Source organism: Ricinus communis, chromosome 6, assembly GCF_019578655.1.
Source record: "Ricinus communis isolate WT05 ecotype wild-type chromosome 6, ASM1957865v1, whole genome shotgun sequence".
Classification (NCBI taxonomy): Eukaryota; Viridiplantae; Streptophyta; class Magnoliopsida; order Malpighiales; family Euphorbiaceae; genus Ricinus; species Ricinus communis.
The window spans coordinates 9,378,029-9,403,351 of NC_063261.1; the positions used below are offsets into that span (position 1 = coordinate 9,378,029).

Sequence of the window (25,323 nt, forward strand, 5' to 3'; positions counted from 1 at the left end):
TATAATCTTCTAATATCATTTATTATTAATCAAAAAATATATACTAATTTAATATCAATTATTAATTATTAATTAGGCTACTCAAGAAGGAACGGTTGGTATAGTTCTAACAACATTCTGGAAGGTGCCCAAATTTCAGACAACGGCCAGCAAGAAGGCTGCATCTAGAAGCCTTGATTTTACAATTGGATGGTGAGTTTCCTTTTCCACATTTATCCTATTAAATTTTACGTTGTTATTGTTAGGAATATACAAAAGATGAATGGATGCTATAATTAAATCTAAAGTATTTTTCCAGCAACCTCATACACAACACTTGATTTAAAGTATTTCTCATTTATGAAAATAAATCACAAAATCTAAATCTATAATCACAAAATTTAGATTCTAAATATGCCACAATTTAGAATATATAACAAATATATCTATAATCATAATCATAACAACATAAACAAAAGATATAAAAGTGCAAAGAGGGGGAGGACGGATAGATTTACCGAAAATAAATCTTATAATTAGTGTTGTTAAGATTAACCAATTTAAAATATTTTAATAAAAAAATAATAGATAATAGTAGTATAAGGATAAAATTTATATAGAGATAGGACATTACATAAAAGTGCAAAGAGGGGAGAGCACGGATAGATTTAACGAAAGAGCCTTATAATTAGTGTTGTTAAAATTGACCAATTTAGTCTTTTACTAATTTAAAATATTTTAATAGAAAAGATAATATATAATAGTAGTATAAGGATAAAATTTATATAGAAATAAGACTCTATAAAATTATAAATTTTGCTTTTACTAATTTAATAAAAAAAAATATATAAGTAGTATTAGAATAAAATTCATATAGAAATAGAACACTACAATATTAAACACAAAAAACAACTAGAATTCTATTTAAAAAGGAAAAAATATGAAAAAGAAAAGAAGTGAAAAAGAAAAGTGACATCAAAAGAATTACTTCACAAGATCCATTGAGAGTCAACAAATGCAAATTAAAAAGAGTACACAAAATGAAATTATAAAGATATCAACGAGACAAATTAAGAAAAATAGAATAAAAGAGGTGGTTGAGAGAAAAAATGTATGATTTTTATGATAATTTTTTAATTGCCAAGTGTCCAAGAAGCTTTATTTATGCTTTGATTATTATCTCTTTAAATGAATCTAAGTATATACTTTCATGCTTATATTCATAGACTTGAAAGAAATAACCTAAGAATTAGGTTTTCATTATTGTATTCTGATATCAAAAAAAGATACATCAGCATTATATTTATACTTATATGTAAGACTTTGATAGAAACTAAATAACAAACTCTTAATAGCTAGACTCTAAATTTAAAAGATAAATACTTATCATATCCTAAATTTAAAAGATAAATACTTATCATATCCTAACAATCCTAACAACTCAAAATCTCAACACTCCTCCTCAAGTTGGTGCATAAATATCATACATGCTCAACTTGCCTAGACACTTAAAGAACATGTGACTCGAGACTGCTTTGGTAAGGATATCAGCCAATTGATCTTCAGAACATACTTTAGGCAATTCTATGATATTCTCATCCAATTTTTCTTTGATAAAAAATCTGTCAACCTCTACATGCTTTGTCCGATCATGCTGTACTGGATTATAAGCTATATCACGTGCTGCTTTATTGTCACAATACAATCTAATTGGTTGCCTCAGTGCGTAACCTAAATCTTCCAAAATTTGTTTTAACCATAAGGCTTCACACACACCAACAGCCATTCCTCGAACTCACCGTGACTAGACCCAACAACATTTTGCTTCTTGCTTCTCCATGTCACAAGATTTCCACCCACAAACGAAAAATATCCCTGCAGTTGATCGTCTATCATCGATTGATCCATTGATCAGCATCAGTGTAAACCTCTATGTTTTGCCAATCCATATGTTGAGTGAACAAAATTCCTTTTCCAGGTGCAGACTTCAAATACCGTAAGATTCTTATGACAGCATTCATATGTCTTTCTCCAGGATTATGCATGAATTGGCTAACAATACTCAAAGCATACGCAAGATCAGGTCTTGTGTGAGCTAAATACATTAATCTTCCTACAAGTCTCTGATATTTTCCTTTATCAACCAGTACTTGGTCTACCTCAATGCACAACTTCAGGCCTTCCTCAACTGGTGTGTCAACTGGTTGACATGCTGATATTCCAGTTTCATGCAATAAATCCAATGCATACTTCCTTTGGGACAAAAAAATTCCTTTCTTTGATCTTAAAACTTCAATCCCAAGAAAATATTTCAAGCAACCCAGGTCTTTCATTTCAAACTCTTTGGACAAGTATTCTTGTAATGCCTTCCTCTCTTCTGGATCATTTCCTATAACTACCATGTCATCCACATAGATAATGAGAGCTGTGATCTTCCCATTTGCCTTCTTTATGAATAAGGTATGGTCTCCATTACTCTGATGATATCCAAAAGCTTTTATAGACTTTGAAAATCTCCCAAACCATGCCCGTGGAGATTGTTTCAGTCCATACAACGATTTCTTCAACTTGCAAACTTTCCTATTCTGCATTGTTGACATACATCCAGGTGGAAGCTCCATATAGATTTCTTCGGATAATTCACCATGTAAAAAAGCATTCTTAACATCAAACTGCTGTAATGACCAACCCAAATTTGCAGCCAAGGATAATAACACTCTCACAGTACTGATTTTAGCTACAGGAGAGAAGGTTTCAGTGTAATCAATCCCATAGATTTGAGTGTATCCTTTTGCTACCAATCTTGCTTTGAATCGCTCGATTGTGCCATCTGCTTTATACTTTATGGTGTAGACCCAACGACACCCTACTGGTTTCTTTCCTGCTGGACAATCAACAAGCTCCCATGTTTCATTCTTTTGCAAGGCTTTCATTTCATCGTTCATTGCAGCTTTCCATTTTGGATCAGATAAAGCTTCCTGCACACTGTTAGGAATAGATACAGTAGATAATTGATTTGACAGTGACTTATTTGATTCTGACAGGTTATGATTCGACACATAATGACTCATTGGGTATTTAACTTTACTAGAAATTTCAGGCTCATAACTAAGTTTAGGAATACCTCTGGTGGATCGTTCTAGTAATCATTTTCTCGGTAGATCGGGTTCAAGAATAGGAATATCTTCAGCAAGTGATTGGCGTGGTATTTCAGCTTGGGATTCAGGGTCTTCTTCACTTGAGGACTCTTCTTCAATCGATGGAGTTAGATCTTCTTGCTCAATACGTATCCCATGATTTTCTGAGTGATCACCAACACCATTATCAACCACTTCATACTCCTCCTGAAATTGATAATCTAATGTCTGAATTTCTTCATGTCTCTCCTCCGGAAATTCAGACTCAAAATACATCACATCTTCATGAAAGACTACATCTATGGATATGAACATACGTCGAGTTGGAGGATGATAACACCTGTACCCCTTTTTATTTGTTGCATATCCAAGAAACACACATCTTATTGCTCGAGGAGCAAGCTTATGGCGGTGATGTTTATGAATATGTACAAATACTACACAGCCGAAGACACGAGGAGGTAAGTTTGATGTTGATGGAGCAGTTGTAGTATCATTAAGAACCTGAAAAGGTGTCTGAAAATCAAGAGTCCGTGAAGGACTTCGGTTAATTAAATATGCAGCAGAAGTAAGAGCTTCTCCCCAATATGATAATGGCATTTTTGCATGAAGCAATGAGGCACGAACAACTTCTAGTAAATGCCTATTCTTCCTTTCAGCTACCCCATTTTGTTGGGGTGTATAAACACATGTACTTTGATTGACAATTCCATTTTCTTCCAAATAATGCTTCAATTCAGAGTTATGGTATTCACCACCATTATCGCTGCGAAGCACTTGAATATGTGCATTATATTGAGTCTTAACATGTGTATGAAATTTCTGAAATAATGCACTCACATCACTCTTAGATTTCATTAAGCACACCCAAGTCATCTTTGTGCAATCATCGATAAAAGTAACAAACCAACGAGATCCCCCCAAAGTTGAAATTTTAGATGGACCTCAAACATCAGAATGAACAATCATAAAAGGTAAATGATCTCTATTAAAACTTGATGAAAAAGAGCTTCGATGACTCTTAGCAAGTTCACAAACATCACAACGAAAAATAGAAACATCAATGTTGTTAAACAAATCAGGAAATAACTTTTTTAGGTAGCCAAAAGAAGCATGCCCTAGTCGTCTATGTTGTAACCAGATTTCTGCTTCATTTTTTTCCTTCTTTGGACCATCCATTGCAAACGCATGATGCAACTTGGAAGAAGTATTCGATTGCATGTCCAAGTAGTACAAATTCCCTCGCCTAATACCACAGCCAATCGTCTGCTTCGTTTGGATATCCTTAAAACAACAGAAATTGGGCCAAAAAATAACAATACAAGACAAAGCTGATGTTATTTGGGAAACAGATAAAAGGCTGTAATTTAATGATGGAACAATTAAAACTGAGTCTAAATTTAAAGAATTGGTGGTAGTAATAGATCCCTCTCTAATAATTGGAACCTTATTACCATTTGCTATCAAAACAGATTTTTGTAAGGATGGTCTAAGTTTCTTAACCTGTCCAGAATCAAAGGTCATATGATTTGAAGCACCAGAATCAATTATCCATGTATTATCACAAACAGATGTAGAAATATTAAACACCTTACCTTCCTTGCTTGTGGTTGCTACTAATGTTGAAGTTGATTCAACATTGTCCTTACTTGTTTTGGTTTCAGCAACAGCGAAAATCAGGGAATTCTTAGCTTTCCTTCTTTGTGATCCTCGATTCTGATCCCACCAATCTGGATAGCCTACAAGCTCAAAGCAACAATCTTTGATGTGGCCTGACTTATTACAATGAGTACATTTTTATGTGGACTTTCTAATACCAATAGATGTCTTTGACTTGTTGCGAATCACCATAGCAGCAGCATCGGAGTCTCCATAGTCTCCTTTTAATATTACACGGCGGTTCTCCTCTCGTCGAATCAGGGCATAGCTTTCTTCTCGGCCTGAAGTAGACTCCTGACGTAGGATTTCTCTGCGAACCTGCTCAAAGTGATCATCCAGTCCAGCTAAAAATATATGCACCCGTAGTCGTTCAATAGATTTTTTATACGCAACCACATCATCAGGATCCTTCATGACCACTTTGTCTCTCTGATCCAATTCCTGAAAAATTGCAGTTAGTTCTCCATAATATTCAGAGAGAGATCTTCTATTCTGTTTGGTACGCAAATGCTTTCCGGTTTAAGGCGAAGAGCTCGCAACTCATCAACGCCATCATAGAAAGCTTTTGATAAAGCGATCCAGGATTTCATGGGCGTTGGATAAGCGTAAATATCGCTTCATAATCTCTGGACTCATAGACATTAGCAGCCATCTTTTCACCTTTTGGTTTTCAGCATACCACTTTTCATACCCATCCTCTGATTCAGCAGGTGGTTTTATTTTTCCCCGAATATAGGAAAGCTTTTCTCTTTCAGCAATATGCATTTCCATTAGTTGAGACCATACATCATAATTTGATTCTGTAAGCGTAATTCCTGCATTGAATGCTCCTTATATTTATAATTTTAGATAAGCGTAATTCCTTCATAGTTGAGACCATACATCATAATTTTATTTTCATACCCATCCTTTGATACATCAGCCTTATATTTATACTTATATGTAAGACTTTGATAGAAACTAAATAACAAACTCTTAATAGCTAGACTCTAAATTTAAAAGATAAATACTTATCATATCCTAAATTTAAAAGATAAATACTTATCATATCCTAACAACCCTAACAACTCAAAATCTCAACACATAGTAATGATTAGTAATGAAAATTAGTCTTTCAATGATTAATCAAAATCAAATTTAAAACTATCTATATAAGTGTGTGCAGGAGGGAAAGAAATATACGAAAATAAAATAATATATCATCCATTAACTAATAGCAAAAGAAAATTTGATTTTAATATCAAGAAAAAATTTAAGATTTTTGTTTCTAAAAGGAAAACAAAAATTATAAATATTAAATTATTTAAGGTTTATAGTATAATTACATGTTCAATTGGTCATTAACATGGATTTAGATTCTATCTTACAAAATTATATAAATCTTTATATTCATTCAGTTTAGATTTAATAATTATTTTATTATTTACTATCTAATTATTATTAGATAAAAGAAAAGTATTTTTATTTTAATTTAATGAATTAGAAGTATTTAAACATAAATTAATTTTGAATTTATTGTTTATTTTCAATCTTCCACTCTATATGCACGTAAAAATGAACGACAATATAAAGGTAGAGCTAATGTGGCACTAGACTATCACTTCTAAGTAATATTTTCTCTATCTCTTTATATATTTAAATAAAAAATTCAATATTTTACATTTGATATTGTCATTAGTAGTAAACTGTATACATCCAATATGCTAAAATGTAAGAATCATATCACTAAAAATAAACCATTACCATTTATTGAAAGAAAAACTAGATTATTTAAGAGAAATAAAATCAGCATTAAATTTATTTGATAAAATAATAATAAAATTATATTTTGGCTAACATTAAAAGCTTTAAATTTTTTAAATTGAACAAATATATAGATATTAACCGTTGAAGAAGTTATATAATCAATTCAAAGTTTGAGAAGACTTTTAAATTACGTCAAAAATTTATATAAGATTTTATATTTATTTGAGATAAATAAAAAAATGTTTTGATTTATGTGTATTTTATTTTATTGTGAAATAGCTCTAGATGAACTATTTCTATTTACATATTATATAGCATTATCCTGTAGTACATATCATCGCATGTAATATTATTAAATAAAAAATATACAGCATATTTATAAAATGAATATTAATATAGAAAACTATGAATATTTAAATTGAATGAGTCATATTTGCCAAACAAACATATAGCGAGATGCTTGGAAAAATAAAAGTTCAATTTTGGTTAACAATGTATCAATTTATTAATGATAAATTATTAATCTTAGTGTAAAATTAATTGAATTATGACAACATTGAATTCAATTATTAAAAAATTTAAAAATTAACTAAACTAATACATTTATAGATATAAATAGCTTAATTAATTTTCATAAATAAAATTTAGATGAACCTAGAATTATGCAATTTTATATTAATAGTATTTATTATTCTAAATTTAGTAATTATTTTATTTTTATTACAAATGAGTTCAATAATTAATATTCACGTGCAATGCACGTAAGTAAAAAACTAGTATACATAAAAGCACGAAAGAGAGGGAAGAAATTTTTGAATTGACTAAAATACTTTTACTGATCTTATTCTAATTTTGTATGTAATTAATTTAATTTTTTAATCCTAATAGAATTAATTAGTAATTAATCTCCTAATCCTAATAGAATTATTCTAATTCAAACTTAATCCTATAATAATTTCATATATATTTCTAATCCTATAAGAAATTGATGAATTACTATATATTACATTATAGATATACCTATGGTAAAATTCAAATAATTCAATAAAATTTTTACAAAAATTGAAAACAGAAAGTTATAGAAAAAATATAATACTTCCAATTTTATTTTATTGAGATATTAATTTATATGTTCTTATTGTTATAATACTTCATCAGTATATGATTATTTACTATTTAAAACTATATTATATACTAATTTATTAAATAATTTATATGATAATTTTTTATTATAATAATTTAAACACATAATATGTGTGATGAGTAATACTAATATTTTTAGAATATTTTTAATAATATACAAAAACAAAATTCTTAGATTGTCCTCTTTCAGCAATTTTTCTAGAGAACCAATTTTAATCTTGTTAGTAATAATATATAAAGAAAAAAGATGCTATAAAACCAACATTAATAAATAATTACAGAATTTAGCAAGACAAACCATATTAAAATATGAAACAGCAGAATAATAAAGGATGTCAAAGTATGAAAATTAGAACATTAACAATCAGAAAAGTTAGAATTTAGTAGGACACAAAGTAGAAATTTCCAAAACACCAGTATGAATAGATCAGGATACTAATGAAACGCATACGAAGAGATTCGAGTCTTATCTATCATATAATGTCCTTAAAATAAACTTATCTTTTTTTTCAACAATAGATAAAAGTCAAAATAATTGTAACAACAAACCTTGAGGAATGAGTAGAAGGTTTCAAATATATAGAGAATAGCTAAGTGAGGAATTTCATGACATTTGATATATTTTGAACATTTAATATAATGATTGATTATACTCAATTCATGATATTTTATATATGATTAAATTATCATTAATCTCTAATTTTTGATATAGCATATGGCTCTTAGTGTGTTATAAGACCTTTTTTTCATGTTAATACACGCTGAATATCAAATTATCCTTCATATATCTCTTCAAAATGATTCATCATATATCTCAGTCATGCTTCACAATTATTCTGGATGCATATGGCACAAAAGATATCGGTACATTTAAGGAGTTGGCATCGGAGAATGACAGCATCCTGTCCTTTTTTATTAATTATTATACAAATAGCTTTGATTGAAGGGATGCGAATGTTTTACAATAAAAAGTATGGACCAGATATCCATTATATAATAATTATACAAATATATATATATAAGTTAATATGTAAAGATATTTTGATATATGTGAGTAATTTTAAAAATAGCAAATTAGCTATATTTTTATATCAATTTTATAAATAATTGATAAATCAGATAATAAATAATTTTAACACAATTCTTATATTTACTACATTAATAGAATTATAAAATATCAAAATTTTCTTAAAACAAAGTAAAGTATTTTAAGTTGTTATTATTTTTTAAAATATAATAAATAAATACTAAAACATTAAGAACTTTATAAAAGAGTTTTAATCATATTTTATATTTTTATTTATGATTAAAATAATAAAACTGTGCAATATATATATATATTCTAAACAGAAACAAAAAAAAAAGTTAAATAAAAACCACATAAAAAGAGTATCTATATCTTATATGGATCTTATACAATAAATTTATTTTTATATGATATGATATTAAAATCTCCATATAGAAAGTGTATTCAATTAATTATATAAGTTGACAATGATACCTACATTGTATATATAGGATTCTGCACCCTCTCACATATGCTGATTACCCTAAGAGCATGAGATATTTGGTGGGGAATAGATTGCCTAAATTCACACGACAACAATCAAAGATGGTCAAGGGATCCATTGATTTCGTTGGTGTGAATTACTACACAGCAAGATATGTCGACGATGCCTCTACAAGTGGCAACCTAAGTTACACCACAGATAGTCGCGTTATTTACTCCGGTAAGTTTTATTAAAGCTTATCAATTTAGCGGCTGCTTAGAAACGGGGATTGATCAATAAATTAATTATTTAAATTTCTATATGAATTCCTTTTATCAAATCTATTTATTCCAAATAATTTTCAATTTTTTTGAAAAAATACTTATATCCACTGCAAATATATATATATATTTAAACATATAATTTTTTTTAACGAGTACGTTTATTTATGAGATATAAAATTTTAGTTTATATATAATTTTATCTTTTTTATTAATTTATAATTAATAAATTAAATTTAAATTCTATTCTAATTTAAAAAATTATTTTAAGTATATTTTTAATATTATATTAATTAAAGAACTAGTTTTCTAATTGGAGAACGATTCTAATTTAAAAGATTATATTTTAAAATATATTTTAGTATTTTTATTAATTAATAAATTAATTTTCTAACTGTACAATTATTTCTGTTTTAAAAATAGTAATATTAATTATATTTATAATATTAATTTTTATAACACTAAATATTAATTAATAAATATTTTAAAATAACTTTTGCATTGTTATACTAATATTTATTTTTTAAATCAATAAAATCTTAAAATATTGAAAATATGTAAGAAAAATATTTTAAAAATATTTAATTTATCATTATTTCTAGAATATTATAAAATATTATAAAATATAAAAATTTATTAAATTTTGTTCATAGATTTAACTTATATTATTATTTAAAATTAAAATAATTACAACATCATATAAACGGAAAACAACTTATTTCAAATTGTTTTAATATCTATTTAGTTTGATTAATAAATGTAGCTAGTAGCTAATGGTTGATACCAGAGTCGGTAGTACGATAAGTTAAATTGTTTGATAATATTTTATTAGTTATTCGCTTGTTAGTATTTAAATGTCCATTAATGTTATAATATATTTCTAAATATATTTTATTTTATAATATTAATTTAATGATACAAATTACTTAAAATAACTTATAATAATTAAGAATAGTGTAATTAGCTTTATTTAACTTATTATATTTATAATTTAAATATTTATAAAAGTTATTTTACTAGTAGGAATTTAAATTTAAATGCAACTAAAAGATTCTGATTTTAAATGCTATATAATATTATAATCATTTAACTATTAAATACAGTCTCAAAATAATAATTATTTGTTATAAATTACAATAATTAGTAATATAAAATCAACTTAAAATAAGTTATTATTAATAATTTTTAACAAAATTAATGTAGTTAGTTTCAGAAAATATAAGGTTAATATATATCAAATAAATTAAAATAAATTAGTTATTAGCTGATAAAAGAAAATTCTAAGAGCTTATTTGATTCGGTTGATTAATCAACTAGTAATTAATGATTAATAAATTAAACTGTTTGGTAAAACTTTTATTAGTATTTATTGTTAGTATGTTAGATGACTTTTGATGGTATAATTTATTGTTAAATATATTTTATTTTATCATATTTATTTAATAATATAAATTAATAAAAATAAATTATAATAATTAAAAATATTTTTAGTTGATTTTCTTTAGCATAATTTTATTTATTATTAAAAATTTATAAAAATTAATTTAAGAGTAAAAATTTAAATTTAAATTCTATTAATAAAAATTTCTAATTTCAAATATTATAATTTTAAATATTATAATTATTAAATTATTAAAAATAGTTTCAGGAATAATAATTATTTATTATAATATATAAAATTTGATTATACGCGATCAATTTAAAATAAATATTATTAATAAATTTTATTAAAGAGAAGATTGTTCAAATAAATAAAAATATAAATCAATAGCTGATTAAAACTAAATAAGTTATCAACTTCTGTTGCTTAAGTCTTATAAAAAATTTTAGTTGTTCAATGAAAAATAATTATCAACTGCATTAAATTCCTGAATCAAATAGTTTCTAGAAAATAGAGTTAATAAAATCATAATTTGATTTAAATCAAATTAATTATCAGCTATTAATTTTTAAATCGAAATAATAGAGAAATAGTTAATAATAGAAGAAGAGAAAAGAGAAGAAATAAGTAAATAATTTAAACTTTTATTGAATAAAGAAGATTTTACAAAGAGAGATAATAGGAAAGATAGTTCAAGCATTCAAGTGATGCCTTCTTACTTCTAATGTACATCTATTTATAATAAGAAAAACTATACTATTCGGACTTCAAACATTTTTGAGTCTGTTACATTATTGAATTAATTTGTCAAAAGAAAACAGTAGTTGTTTGCCATCTTGTCCATTTTGTCAAAAAGAGAAGATTCTTTGTCCGCCACTTGTTCATTCTTATCAACTTTGTTTTGTCCTTGTCCATTCTTCAAAAGATGCTTGTTTATCTTCTTGTTTTGTCTTTCTTTGTCCATTTGTGAAAAAGGAAAGATTCCTTGTTCATTTAGTCAAAAATAATGTCATAATTGTCGAGTCCATAGCAATCATCTTCATTTTGAGGAGTAAAGCTAGGTCCACAAGTGCTTCCAGAGTCCTCATTGTCACTATCTCTAGAGACTTGTAACAAAGCTTGTTCTAAGGCTGCTTTGAATTCCTTCTTTGTTGTATTTCCAGATAATTTTGCTAAAATTTTGCTTTTATCCGATAAAAAGTTAAATTGTCCTATAGATTGGCTCGTGCCAGATATCATGGGATTTTTTCCCGCAAAATGTTTCAAAACAGTTTCTTTATTAGCTTGAATGTCTTATTTTTTCAAAGATATTAGAATTCTTTGCAAACCTTTATTCAATCGTCTTAGAAAAAATCCAAAACTCTGGACCCATGAACACACTCGAGTAGTACAAACTATTAAACAGAAAATTCGTCATTTACCTTGTCTATCCATACCACATCCAAATGCCTTTCTCATAGTAGAAACAGATGCTTCTGATTTAGGTTTTGGGAGTATTCTCAAACAGAGGTTACCTGGTCAAAATACAGAGTCTTTGGTTAGATTTCACTCTGTAGCATGGAATGAAACCCAATCCAAATACTCTACTATTAAAAAAGAGCTTTTATCAATTGTTTTGTGTATTACAAAATTTGAAGACGATTTAGTTGGAAAACATTTTTTACTACGTATTGATTGTAGTGCTGCAAAAAATATTTTGGAAAAAGATGTTAAAAATTTTATTTCGAAACAAGTTTTTGCCAGATGGCAAGCACTTTTAGGAATAATTTGTTTATTTCCTACGGTTGTATTCCAAATTTTAGAAACTCTATCATTTGTAAAAAGATTTTTAAAAGGAAATTCTATATCATTATTGTTACAATAAATTTCAAACCAGATAAAAAATGGAACATTTATCTTAACAGAATTTAAATATTCATAAAATTTTTCTTGAATAGTATCTCTCTCCCCCTTTGAAAAATGATTTTGAAACCATAAAACTTTTTCACGATTTTTTATATGGTAATAATCAGATCGTAAAAAAGGTTTATTTATTTCAAAAGGTGTAAAAATCATATTTAAAGTTGAAAAATTTTCCATAGTTGATCTAGAAGGTGACAAAACAGGTTCATCGGAATTTTTATCTTGTTCTATATTAATGTGAATCAGTGTAAAAGGTTGAGGAATCCTATTTTCAAAATCAACCCTTGTAAATTTGTATTAGAATTTGGAAAACGTGCTGTGTGTGTGGAAGGTCTAGAATTTTCAAAAGTAGACAATCTAGATGAAGGTAAAAAAGTAGGTGAAAAACTTATTTGAACAGAACCATTTGATTGCTCTAAAATTTGTGAAACTCTAGAAATATTTTCTATAGATTGAGGCTTATTAATTTCTTGTAAATCCCAAGTTCCAGCTTGCTACAACTCATTCCATTTTAGTCTTTTGGGGACTTGTATTTTAGAATGTAAAGGAGTAGCTTCAAATAAAATTGTTTCATTTCTTGTTAAAGAATGTCTTGCTCTAGGATCTATAGTTGTTGTCATTACTTTATAGTAGATCCTATAAATGACAGCTATAAATCTAGAATTTTCAGCAAAATCCATATTTTTGGTTTTAACAGTTAAAATCAAAGTGTCTAAAATATTTGAATCAAATAATGAAATTGAAAAATTTGAATAACAATTAAAATAGACAGAACCATTGGCTAAATTTGATTCAGCCATAGCCAAAAGTGAATTTTTTAAGGTAGCGTTGGTCAGCCTGGTTTTCCGTTGGTCAGCCCGTCTTCCCAATTATCGGTCAAGGCAGTCCCGGTAGGTGGTCCCACTATCCTAAACATTATTTACTTGTTTATTGTCTTTGGTAATGACATCGTTGTTTCGCAGTTTTAGTAGTCGAGAAATAGTTTCTCCTTCTTCTTCTTCTACTCTTTCTGATTTAAACTCTGAAGAATTTACTGTTCAAGGGTCTAATATCTCAGAAATAGAAAATCAGTTACATAATTGGTCCATCCCTAAATAAAATGTTAATAGTATTTATCGAATTGGAACTTTTGATTTTGCACAAAATTATTCTATTAAACAAACTGAACCTAAACCCTAAAATATTATAAAATATAAAAATTTATTAAATTTTGTTCATAGATTTAACTTATATTATTATTTAAAATTAAAATAATTACAACATCATATAAACGGAAAACAACTTATTTCAAATTGTCTTAATATCTATTTAGTTTGATTAATAAATGTAGCTAGTAGCTAATGGTTGATACCAGTAGCTGGTAGCTGATAAGTTAAATTGTTTGATAATATTTTATTAGTTATTGCTGTTAGTATTTAAATGTCCATTAATGTTATAATATATTTCTAAATATATTTTATTTTATAATATTAATTTAATGATACAAATTACTTAAAATAACTTATAATAATTAAGAATAGTGTAATTAGCTTTATTTAACTTATTATATTTATAATTTAAATATTTATAAAAGTTATTTTACTAGTAGGAATTTAAATTTAAATGCAACTAAAAGATTCTGATTTTAAATGCTATATAATATTATAATCATTTAACTATTAAATACAGTCTCAAAATAATAATTACTTGTTATAAATTACAATAATTAGTAATATAAAATCAACTTAAAATAAGTTATTATTAATAATTTTTAACAAAATTAATGTAGTTAGTTTCAAAAAATATAAGGTTAATATATATCAAATAAATTAAAATAAATTAGTTATTAGCTGATAAAAGAAAATTCTAAGAGCTTATTTGATTCGGTTGATTAATCAACTAGTAATTAATGATTAATAAATTAAACTGTTTGGTAAAACTTTTATTAGTATTTATTGTTAGTATGTTAGATGACTTTTGATGGTATAATTTATTGTTAAATATATTTTATTTTATCATATTTATTTAATAATATAAATTAATAAAAATAAATTATAATAATTAAAAATATTTTTAGTTGATTTTCTTTAGCATAATTTTATTTATTATTAAAAAATTTATAAAAATTAATTTAAGAGTAAAAATTTAAATTTAAATTCTATTAATAAAAATTTCTAATTTCAAATATTATAATTTTAAATATTATAATTATTAAATTATTAAAAATAGTTTCAGGAATAATAATTATTTATTATAATATATAAAATTTGATTATACGCGATCAATTTAAAATAAATTTTATTAAAGAGAAGATTGTTCAAATAAATAAAAATATAAATCAATAGCTGATTAAAACTAAATAAGTTATCAACTTCTGTTGCTTAAGTCTTATAAATTTTTTTAATATAGTTGTTCAATGGAAAATAATTATCAACTGCATTAAATTCCTGAATCAAATAGTTTCTAAAAAATAGAGTTAATAAAATCATAATTTGATTTAAATCAAATTAATTATCAGCTATTAATTTTTAAATCTTACCAAACACATTTAATATACGAGTTATATAAACTCTCAAAACTAAACACCACTTAATAAATTTTTTGATTGAATCGTACGTTTTGCCTATGATTATTTTGGAACATTTTTTTACTTTTGCAGCTGTGAGAAATGGGATTCCTATCGGGCAACAGGTATTTTCCTCTCTCAAGCTATCTTTTGCGCATTTGATTGCTTGAAGTGAACCTTAAATGACTTCATTTTTCTTCTCAAAGAAATAAATTAATAATAATAATAATAATAATAATAATAATAATAATCATCATCATCAGAATAATAATAATCATAATAATAATAGTAATAATAATAATAATTATATAATAATAATAAATAAAAATAATAGCAATAATAATAGTCATAACAATAACAATAATAATAATAATCAATAATAATATTAGTAGTAAAATAATCATAACAATAACAACAATAATCATAACAATAATAATAATAATAACAATAACAATAATCATAATAATAACAATAACAATGGTGATAATAATAATCATAATAATAATAATAAGAATAACAATAGTGATAACAATATACATAATAACAATAATAATAGTGATAACAATGATCACAATAACAATAGTAACAATAATAATAAAAATAACAATAGTAGTAGTAATAATAATAGTAATATTAATAATAATAAAAATAATATTAATACTAATAATAGTAATAATAATAATAGTAATAGTAATAAAAATAATAAAATTATTAATAATAATTATAATAATAATGATAGTATTAATAATAATAATAATAAACTTAATTACAATAATAATAACAATGATAATGATAAAAATAAAAATAATAATAATAACAATAATAATAATAATAATAATCATAATCATAACAATAATAATAATAATCATAAAAATAATAATAATCATAATAATCATAATCATAATAATAATAATAATAATAATCATAACAATAATAATAATCATAATAATAATAACAATAATAATAATAATTGCATAAATTGTTATGGATGGAGCAGTGTACTTTTAGTGGCTTGGCTTGTTATATAAGGGGTGAAGAATTAAATTTTTATTCTATATGTATTAGACTGAGCTAATGAGTGAGTTTTGCACTGGACAAGTTAGTTAGCAATCATAGCTCAAGGATTGAATGTGAAAAATACACTCGGAACACTAAAGTATATTTCAAATTTCTTAGCCTTTGATTTCTAAAAGCATTTTAATATTTGTAAATTTTTCTATCTCAACATTTCTTTATATTTTCCTCAAATTTTTGTTTGTTTATAGCATTAAATTTCTCAAAATTATTATACAAATAGTTATTAAATTTTATATTTAATTCAATTTTTATTATAAACGTGCTCTCTATGAAGATGCCGAACAATCAACACATGCCAAATCCGATGACAATCACTAGATCCCAGAAACCTGTTTAGCCTTTACCGAACATTATCAAGAATAGCTCTTCCATTTTCCCTTCTAAATGGAAAACCAAAAAACCTAGATCAACAAGGTCATCTAAATCTAGAGCTTGCCTAAATCCCTCTATCTGTCTTGTATATTTTGGCCTCCCACCATCTGTTTACAAGCTTTGAAGAATCTCATTAAAGTATCTAAAACACACCCACAACAAAGAACACCTCAACTTCAAATCAAACATAAATTGCTATGTCTGGCAGCATTCCTCCATCCTAGGAAAACCATAGATCTCCATACCTCGCCAATCAATAGAGACAACCACACTAGAACTAACTACAAAATCATTAAAATTAAAGCCATATGATTTCACCTCTACATTAACATCCTCATGCCATAAAAGAGCCAAGCCACCCAATCTATAATAAGCATCATTGCTATAAAACTTATAATGACAAACATTATTCATAAAATAAGTAAAACTAATAGAAGAGAGTCTATTCTCCATCAACAACATAATACTTGGGCAATGCTCCTTAATCAATCTTCGGAGTGAATAGGGCGTCCAAGGGTTGCCCATCCCTTAAACGTTCCAACTATTGTAACTCATTGCAGCTGGCGGGGTTGCATCACAACCTCTACCAGTAATAAAGTATTTGTAACATGTTTAAGAGTTTGGGAATCCACCTCCATTGTACAAAACTCATTCTCCATATTCACCTTTCATTTCCCTTGTCACATATCAGCATGAATCTCCTGCTCCTTATTCACCTTAGTAACTCTACAGACCCATGTATCCTTGAATTTTCCACTCTTCCTCTATTTTCATGCTTACCCACCTCACTAGGACTACACCCATCGCTCAATATTTTTTATTTTCCAGCACCTTTTTTTCTTCTTAGCACTTACCCATCCACCTTGAAAGATAAGTTCGTTTCAAATACCTTTTGGATTGACACTACCTTAAGCTTATTCCCTCCACTAGCATTCATAATATTATCCCCATCACTATTCCTATGCACTCGCACCACTTGTAGCTTCAAATCCCGATTATGCAGCCCTTCACTTGAATGCTAGGATTTCGATGTGTTACTAGCAACTCATTACTAATATGAGAAATAACCAGATTAGTTCTCTTTTCAAAAGTCTCAGGAATATAGTGTATTAACCTGCAATTGTCATAAAACCTTTATATCGTCTTGCCTGTGTAGTTCTGCCCTTGACATATGTCTGCCACATTCTCAACTTGATGGAATTGAAATGATCTCCTGGTCGATGAAGAAGAGGCCAAATGATATAAATCTTCCCTATCCTTCTGATATGCTTGCTTAGAAGAATTTCTTGAATAAATCTAATTACGGGTAGATGAAGCCCTAATAGCCTGATAATATGGCTAGCTCTCCTCATGCATTCCCTCTACATAAGCATTATAATTCTTAACCGTATGAATCAGATAACCAGAGAGGTCAGAATAATCCATGAGTCTTTTATAGTGAAAGAAGACCCATTGTTTCTCCTTTCATACATTGTTCCTCTAATCAATGGTTGATCCATTTTAGCCCTCGCCCGTACCTTAATAAACTCATTTATAGAGACTTCCTTAATCTTTTCAATGGTTGATCCACCCTAACTCTCCATGAACCCTAACAATAAATTCTCATGATGGTTTACATACGCTAGTCATGACATTCTTCATGGCCACAACATGGGAAAGAACCCTTCTAATCATAAAATGTTTATGATCAGCATCATCCTCACATCCTCCTAGATCCACATCTCCCTCCTTCACTTCTATCAAAGTGAATTTATTTATCAGATTTTCAAGTTCTAAAGCCATTGATTCAAGTATAACTAGATTTTGAGCCAAAAGTAGAAATAAAACATAGAAGACTATTATAGCTTTAAAAAACCCATAGAAAATAAAACCCTAGAGCCAAATACGATACAAGGAACAAAGAGAAAAACAAAAGGAAAAGGAATAAAGAAAGGAAATAAAAGGAAAAACGGAGAAAAATTGCTTCACAAGGAAGGACAAAATGGAAAGAAATCTTAGCTGTTAAAACCCTAGCCGCAGGGAGGAAAGATAATTATGCAATTTAAAGGTAATCACTTGGATTAACAATTTTGTAAAAACTCTATAGGCACTCAACTAGCAAAGTATGAAACTACTAAGGAAGTTTCATATCACCTTGCAAGATTGTTCACACAGTATAACTTTACAGAATAAACTTCTCTTTTTGCACTTACAAGCTTAGCCTGCTGGTAAGTGCATATACAAACTTGAGTAAGGTCTCAAGTTCGAGTTCCCCTTCCTTCATTTATAACTTTAAAAAAATAATTAGAGACTAATACACATGCTCTTCAACAGAAGAATATGAGTATTCAGGACTTGTATTCTACTATCATAGATTTATGGGATGAATTAGCTCTTAACTGAGTCTTCAGCTTTACGAGCATTTGCTCCTATATTGTCCGAAGAGAAGAGCAACGTTCGGGTCAATTGTTGATGGCTCTATTTAATGCTTTTGAGTGGTTTCCTTAGACTATTTTGTTGTGGACTCTGATGTCCTATACTAATTTGGTTGTTATAGAATTATTGGTTTAGGAGATACCTCTTAAGTCTTTTGCAGAAAAAGAAACTTATCCAGTGTCTAATCTATTAGTGTTTGCAGCACCATCAAAGTCTATTATCAATAATCAGTATAGACTTCATAAGATTGTTGGTCTTCATGAATGTAGCTTCTATAAGTAGGAGGGTTTTTAGAAGAGGCAATGTCCTAAGTTGTTGAATAAGGGTAAGTAGCAATAATAATAACAATTATTTCAACAAAGATCGTAATACTCCTTCAAACGACAACATCATACTCAACCATTGAGTTTTAGGAATCAGCCACAATAGTGGTCCTTCCAACCACCTAATTCTTAAATTGTAATGGTTGCTCCACCTTTAGATTTAGTTATAGTTTAGCAGTTTCAAAAGTTCCTTCCTACACAACCACATGCCATGTCTACCTCCTCTCACATAGTTTTGTCATCCTCTACTACCTCAAGCACTATTCTTCTTATGGATCTTAGATTCTAGTATTTTACACCATATGTCTCCTACTTTTTCATAATTTACTTCTTTGTCACCTAATACTTTTATTTCAGTTTTAATTATTGATGGCATTCATACACATTTAATAGGTATTGGTTCAATTGTTACACACTCTTTGTCTCTTAGTAATGTATATCATACTTAGCCTTACTTTGAATCCTATCTCTGTCAATTATGTGAATCTGGATACTTCTTCTTTTTGTTTCTTGTGGGTATTATGTGTAGGATATGCCGTCTTAGGAGTTGATTAGGACTAGTCACAAGAAACGGGGCTTTATATTTTGGATCAGCTTAAAGTATCAACTATTGCAACATTAACTTTTACCGTTGATTTTTTATTTTTTCAATTGAGTAGTTCATCATCTATGTTTTATTTGTGGCATTCTCACCTTAGTCATATCCCTGCATCTTATTGTAAACTTGTTAAATTTCCTAATTTACTTTTCTATAAAAGTATTTCTTTTTCTTACACTCCTTTTAATATATTCTAATATGGAGACCGTATTCTATTCTAACAAAGGGTGGGTCATGATGTTATATTTTATTCATTGATGATTATACTCATTATTATTTTGTTTATCTTAGAAAATGCTACTCTGATTCCTTAAGTGTTTTTAATGCTTTTTGAGTTATTTTTAAAATTCAACATTCCATTGGTATTAAGCATTTCAAGTGTGATTTGGGTAGAGAGTATACATCTCGTGATTTTTCTAATTTACTAAACTCTAATGAGATTATCTATTAAACATCATGTACAAAAGCTCCTCAATAAAATGTTGTTGCTGGAGAAAACATAGACATCTTATTGAAACTACTAGCTCTCTCTTATTGTCTGTATCTGTTTCCTAATCAATTTTAGAAATAAGCAATCCTTACTATTACTCATTTGATAAGTAGAATTCAAATCGCATATTTCAGGTTTTTCCCTTATGAAAAGTTGTATGGTTATGCTTTTAATTATTGTTTCCTACGTGTTTTAGATTCCATTTTCTTATCTTCCAGCCTCATGTTGAACTTATCAAGTTGTCCTCGCGATATAACATTTCTGAATTTTAGATTCTTATGCAAGTATTAGGAGATATTGTTTCTTTGATCTAGTTACTCTGGAATCATATGTTTATTGTCATGCTATTTTTCTTGAGCCTATATGTAAGGATTTGATTTTGAATTTAGACATTAAGGGATTTCGAAAAACCTGATAACAAAATTCATTGTTCTTTTTAAATTTCATGGAGGTTTGAATAGTCAAAGTCCCAATAAGATTTTGTGTTAACCTAGTCAAAATAGTCACTTTCCTGAAATTATTTCAGAAATTAAAGAAAATGGTCAAAATTGATTGAAGTGGTTAAAATTGAATCAAAATTAATTGGAAGGATCAAAATTGGGTGATCACTTTTTGGAGTTATTTGTTTATATGTATACTGTACTTTAGGCACTAGTTAAGACATATATTATCACTTGCTATAAGAGATCAATAGGATTCATTTATGTTTGTGCATTGAAGAAATTATTATTATTATTGTTGTTGTTGTTATTGTTGTTGTTGTTGGTGGTGGTGGTGGTGGTGGTGGTGATGGTGCTATTGTTGTTATTATTTTTATGATTATTTAAAATATATTTTTTATGTAGTTTGTTTATAAAGTTTCATTTGTGCAACCAATTATATGATTTTATTTATATATGTACATATACTAATATAATAAATCCTTATTTTATCCCTTTTTTGCATTTATACTCGTATATTTTGTTCTAATATTATATTTAATTTGAGGGATCAACTTTAGCATGCTCTTGTGTAAAGCAGGATTCTAGCTCTAACTTCACTTCCTTTTGCATTAAATGGAGGTCGAGTCAATGAGTTCCTTTCAAACCGATATTAGTTTGGAGCTATATATATTTATATAGTTTCGACAACTAGTGTTGTTAGGTATATAGATACATTAAGATTCTTTAAAGTGGGTGTCTAATATATACATTTAAACTAAAAGTTTTCAGATTATTAATGCTATATTTTAATAGGGATTTTAATAGTTTAGTTTTAAAGAGTATTAACTTTATAAATAGAAGATATAGGAGATATTATCTAGCTTTAACACAAAGTTGAGGAGCTATTGTCGATTGTGATATAGTAAATTTATTAGCTGTAGTTAGAGGGGATTGAGATGCCCTATTCTATTCACTATTAGTTGTGTAGTAATTATAGTTAAAGGGGAATCTTAAGGGTGTAATTAGTTAATGGTGAGTTGCATAAGTTGTTAAAGAATCTCAAGGGTTTATATAGGTGAAAAATCTCAAGAGATATTTAGATATAATCCAAAGTTGTGGGCTATTTCAAATTTCAATGTAGTTATAGTTAATATAGTGAATAACTACATCTTTATGAGTTGTTGAGGAATTTCAAGGATGTAATTAAATTGATTGAGATTTAAGAGAGAGATTGTGTTTTGATAATGTATTTACAATATTGAAAGTGAATGATTATGACTTTAGCCTAGTTAGAGATGGATCACGTAAAATATTACATTGTTGTTTTATTTTCTTATGTTTTAGTTGTTTTATTTTAAAGTATATTGAAAATATCTAAAAAAATTCACTCTTAAAATTTGTGTTGCTATTTATAAACATCATCAATGAGAAGGTCAAAATTTGTGAGTTGAGTCCTAAGTTGTAGAAGATATTCTATTCAAGAGTGCGTGCTTTACTTCCATCTCTTTGAGTTTTGTTTGCTGCAATAAGGTTACACAATCCATTGTAAAGTGCACTAGAGAACGAGAAATTTTTTTACCAGTAAAAAAAAAGCTAGCATTAAGGTTCTTTTAGACCCAAAATAGTACAACATAAACCAATAAGCTATAGACCTAAAGTTTATTAAAAACCTAACCCTCAAAGGATTTGAGAGAGTTGGCTTCAAGATCAAAATAATAAAATAAATAGGCTTAAAACTTGTAGCTACCTTGGCCGTTGAGCTTACAAGATTAATAAAATTACAATTAAAACTCCAATATATTCACACTTTTCTAAATTCTTTTCTTGGTTTCACTTTACCAACCATCGATATAGACAAAGGTGAGACAATACACATACCTTGAAGCAAGAGATTGAAGTTTGGGCTGCGCAGATGCCTAAACTATTGAAACTTAAAAAGTACTCACTACAAAATAAAATATAAAGAGTAGATGGACAAAAAGAAAATTCAGTAATTAGCTCCTTAACATATCAACACTCGCTAGCTCCTCTAATCCTCATATCGATCAATGAGCTCCCCGTAGGGAAGAAGTTAGTGAAAGAGCCAGATGAAGCCAAGCAAACGGGCTAAATAACCCACACCATAAAAGTAAACACCTGTAGTATAATCTAAGAACACAACAAACTTAAAGAAAACTTCAATACTAATCATCAACATATATACGCAACAAAAGGGAGAAATTGGAGATATTCTCCAGTGGCTATAGTCACATGATGTCATCCCACTCACAAACTCCCAAATTAAAGTACCTAATAGACAAAGCTTTTAGTGAGAGAAAATGTGTACAGAGAGTCCCAACTTACTAGACAATGAGTTTGAGAGTGTGTTCTTACAATGGAGGTTTTCATAATATGCATCGTTATGTGTAAGATAATGTTTATTTTTTTATTATTTAATTTGTGCCTTATTTTATAAATTTCCATTTAGAAAGAAAGAAAACATATAACAATTATAAAATTGTAATTTGAAGCTTATGAAGATTTTAATAGTGATATACTTATAATTTTTTGTAGATTGGCTCTAGTTGGATATATATATATCCAGAGGGAATTCGAGAACTGCTGCTGTACATAAATAAAAATTATAATCATCCTACCATTTATATCACTGAGAATGGTAAGCTAGCCAAGGTTTGATTATCATTTTCTTAGTTTTGGGAGGATGAAGCAAATATATTTTTTCTTTAACAGGAATGGAAGATAATAGTTTCGTGGCAATTAAGGACGCATTGAATGATACTGTGAGGATAAAATATCATTCTCTTCATCTATCATATCTCTTGAAAGTCATTAAGTAAGTACAAATACTCGACATAAATCTTATACATGTTCAGAATTAAATATTTATTTATTTCATATTTGATATGAGCATATATCTAAATCTAATAATTATATAAGTTGAACAATTTAGAACTGAAATTGCAAAATAACAAATTGGGAGAGTCTAAACGATATGTCTAAGAATTACTTTGATGCTTAAGTTAGTGAAATATTTAGAGTTAGATAACTGTGTTTAAAAAGTTACAATAATATTACTTTATTTAAAAAATATTTATGGCATTTATACTTAATGTTAAGTCTATGAAAAATTGTCTGAATTATGCCCAAAGTAGTGGCATTATAGTTTCCTATTTTTTAGGAACTGGAGAACGTGGATATTGACTTTGCCAATATATAAAGATTGTGGATAGTGGTTCTGTCCTTCATATGATGATATGTAAATTAAGCAAATTCATAACTTGCTTGGAGTGAACTATTTAGACAATCATAATTCAATGTTCAAAATGAGTATTTTTTTTATAGTTAATTTAACTAAATATATTATTCATTCAATTCTTAACATTTAATTCATTAATCATGGATGAAAATCTTACCGAATGTAAAGACTAAATGTTTTTTTTGTTTATTTTTTGATAATTGGCAATTTAATTTTGGCAGGGATGGAGTTGATGTGAGGGGATACTATGTATGGTCATTTCTTGATGACTTCGAGTGGGAATTTGGTTACACAGTTCGATTTGGCTTAACCTATATAGATTATCGAAATAGTTTAAAAAGGACTCCAAAAGCCTCTGCTTTATGGTTTAAGAATTTCCTCCACGAGCAAAATGTTTCCATGAGATCTTCTTTATTATTCTCTGAGTGAGCAAGGAGAAACGGGTATTAGTCTGCTTACTGAGCTGTACAATACATTTACATTATTTCAGTAAAATATAGAAGATTAACACATGGTTTGGCACTTTAATATTTGTGTAACAGAAATATTTTCTTATTAAAAGAGTTTATTATTGCTTTTTTATCATTTAGTGCCAAATTAACTGTTATTTTTAATATTTCATATTGGAATTTTGCAATTACGTGAATCTTTGTAATATATTTATGAATTCGGTAATGCATGATTAGATATTTGATATATCTAAGTTAGTATTTGCAGGTGCATGAACCGTTCTTATAGTAAAGTGGTAAATTCACCACGAGATCGATCTCTAAAAGGACTATGAAGCCACTTATTATAAAGACTAATTATCAACACAAAACAATAAAAGTAAATCTAAACACTCTAAACCAATATTTTTGAGAGAATAATATTCATAAAGTAAATTAAATAAACTATAAAGTAAATATGCAATAATGTGATGTATGAAAACTATATGCTAAATACAGTATTTAGCCTAGCCATTTATTTAGTAATCCCCTTGTCTTATTTTAAGCCTAGATCTAATGAATGAGACCGTGATGTGCCTTTTCCTTTAGTTACTCAAACTAATGATACAACTAAAGTTTCTTATACCTACATAGATTGAAGCAAAGTTGGTTCCTCTAA

General features: G+C 27.4%; 1 protein-coding gene across 4 annotated transcripts in view; it reads left to right on the forward strand.

Annotated features, from left to right (window-relative positions):
- LOC8289338 (beta-glucosidase 17) overlaps positions 1 to 24,798 on the forward strand; it is a 57,253-nt gene extending 32,455 nt beyond the window's left edge. For 2 of the 4 annotated variants that reach the window (XM_048375864.1, XM_048375865.1), the window contains 6 exons: positions 77 to 192; positions 9,183 to 9,394; positions 15,357 to 15,388; positions 23,514 to 23,616; positions 23,691 to 23,793; positions 24,438 to 24,798. In XM_048375864.1, coding sequence (XP_048231821.1) covers positions 77 to 192; positions 9,183 to 9,394; positions 15,357 to 15,388; positions 23,514 to 23,616; positions 23,691 to 23,793; positions 24,438 to 24,645 — 774 coding nt within the window. In that variant the 3' untranslated portion in view covers positions 24,646 to 24,798. The remainder of the gene's footprint in view (positions 1 to 76; positions 193 to 9,182; positions 9,395 to 15,356; positions 15,389 to 23,513; positions 23,617 to 23,690; positions 23,794 to 24,437) is intronic. The other 2 variants (XR_007216404.1, XM_048375866.1) reach the window with 2 other exon arrangements.
- The last annotated feature ends 525 nt before the right edge of the window (positions 24,799 to 25,323 follow it).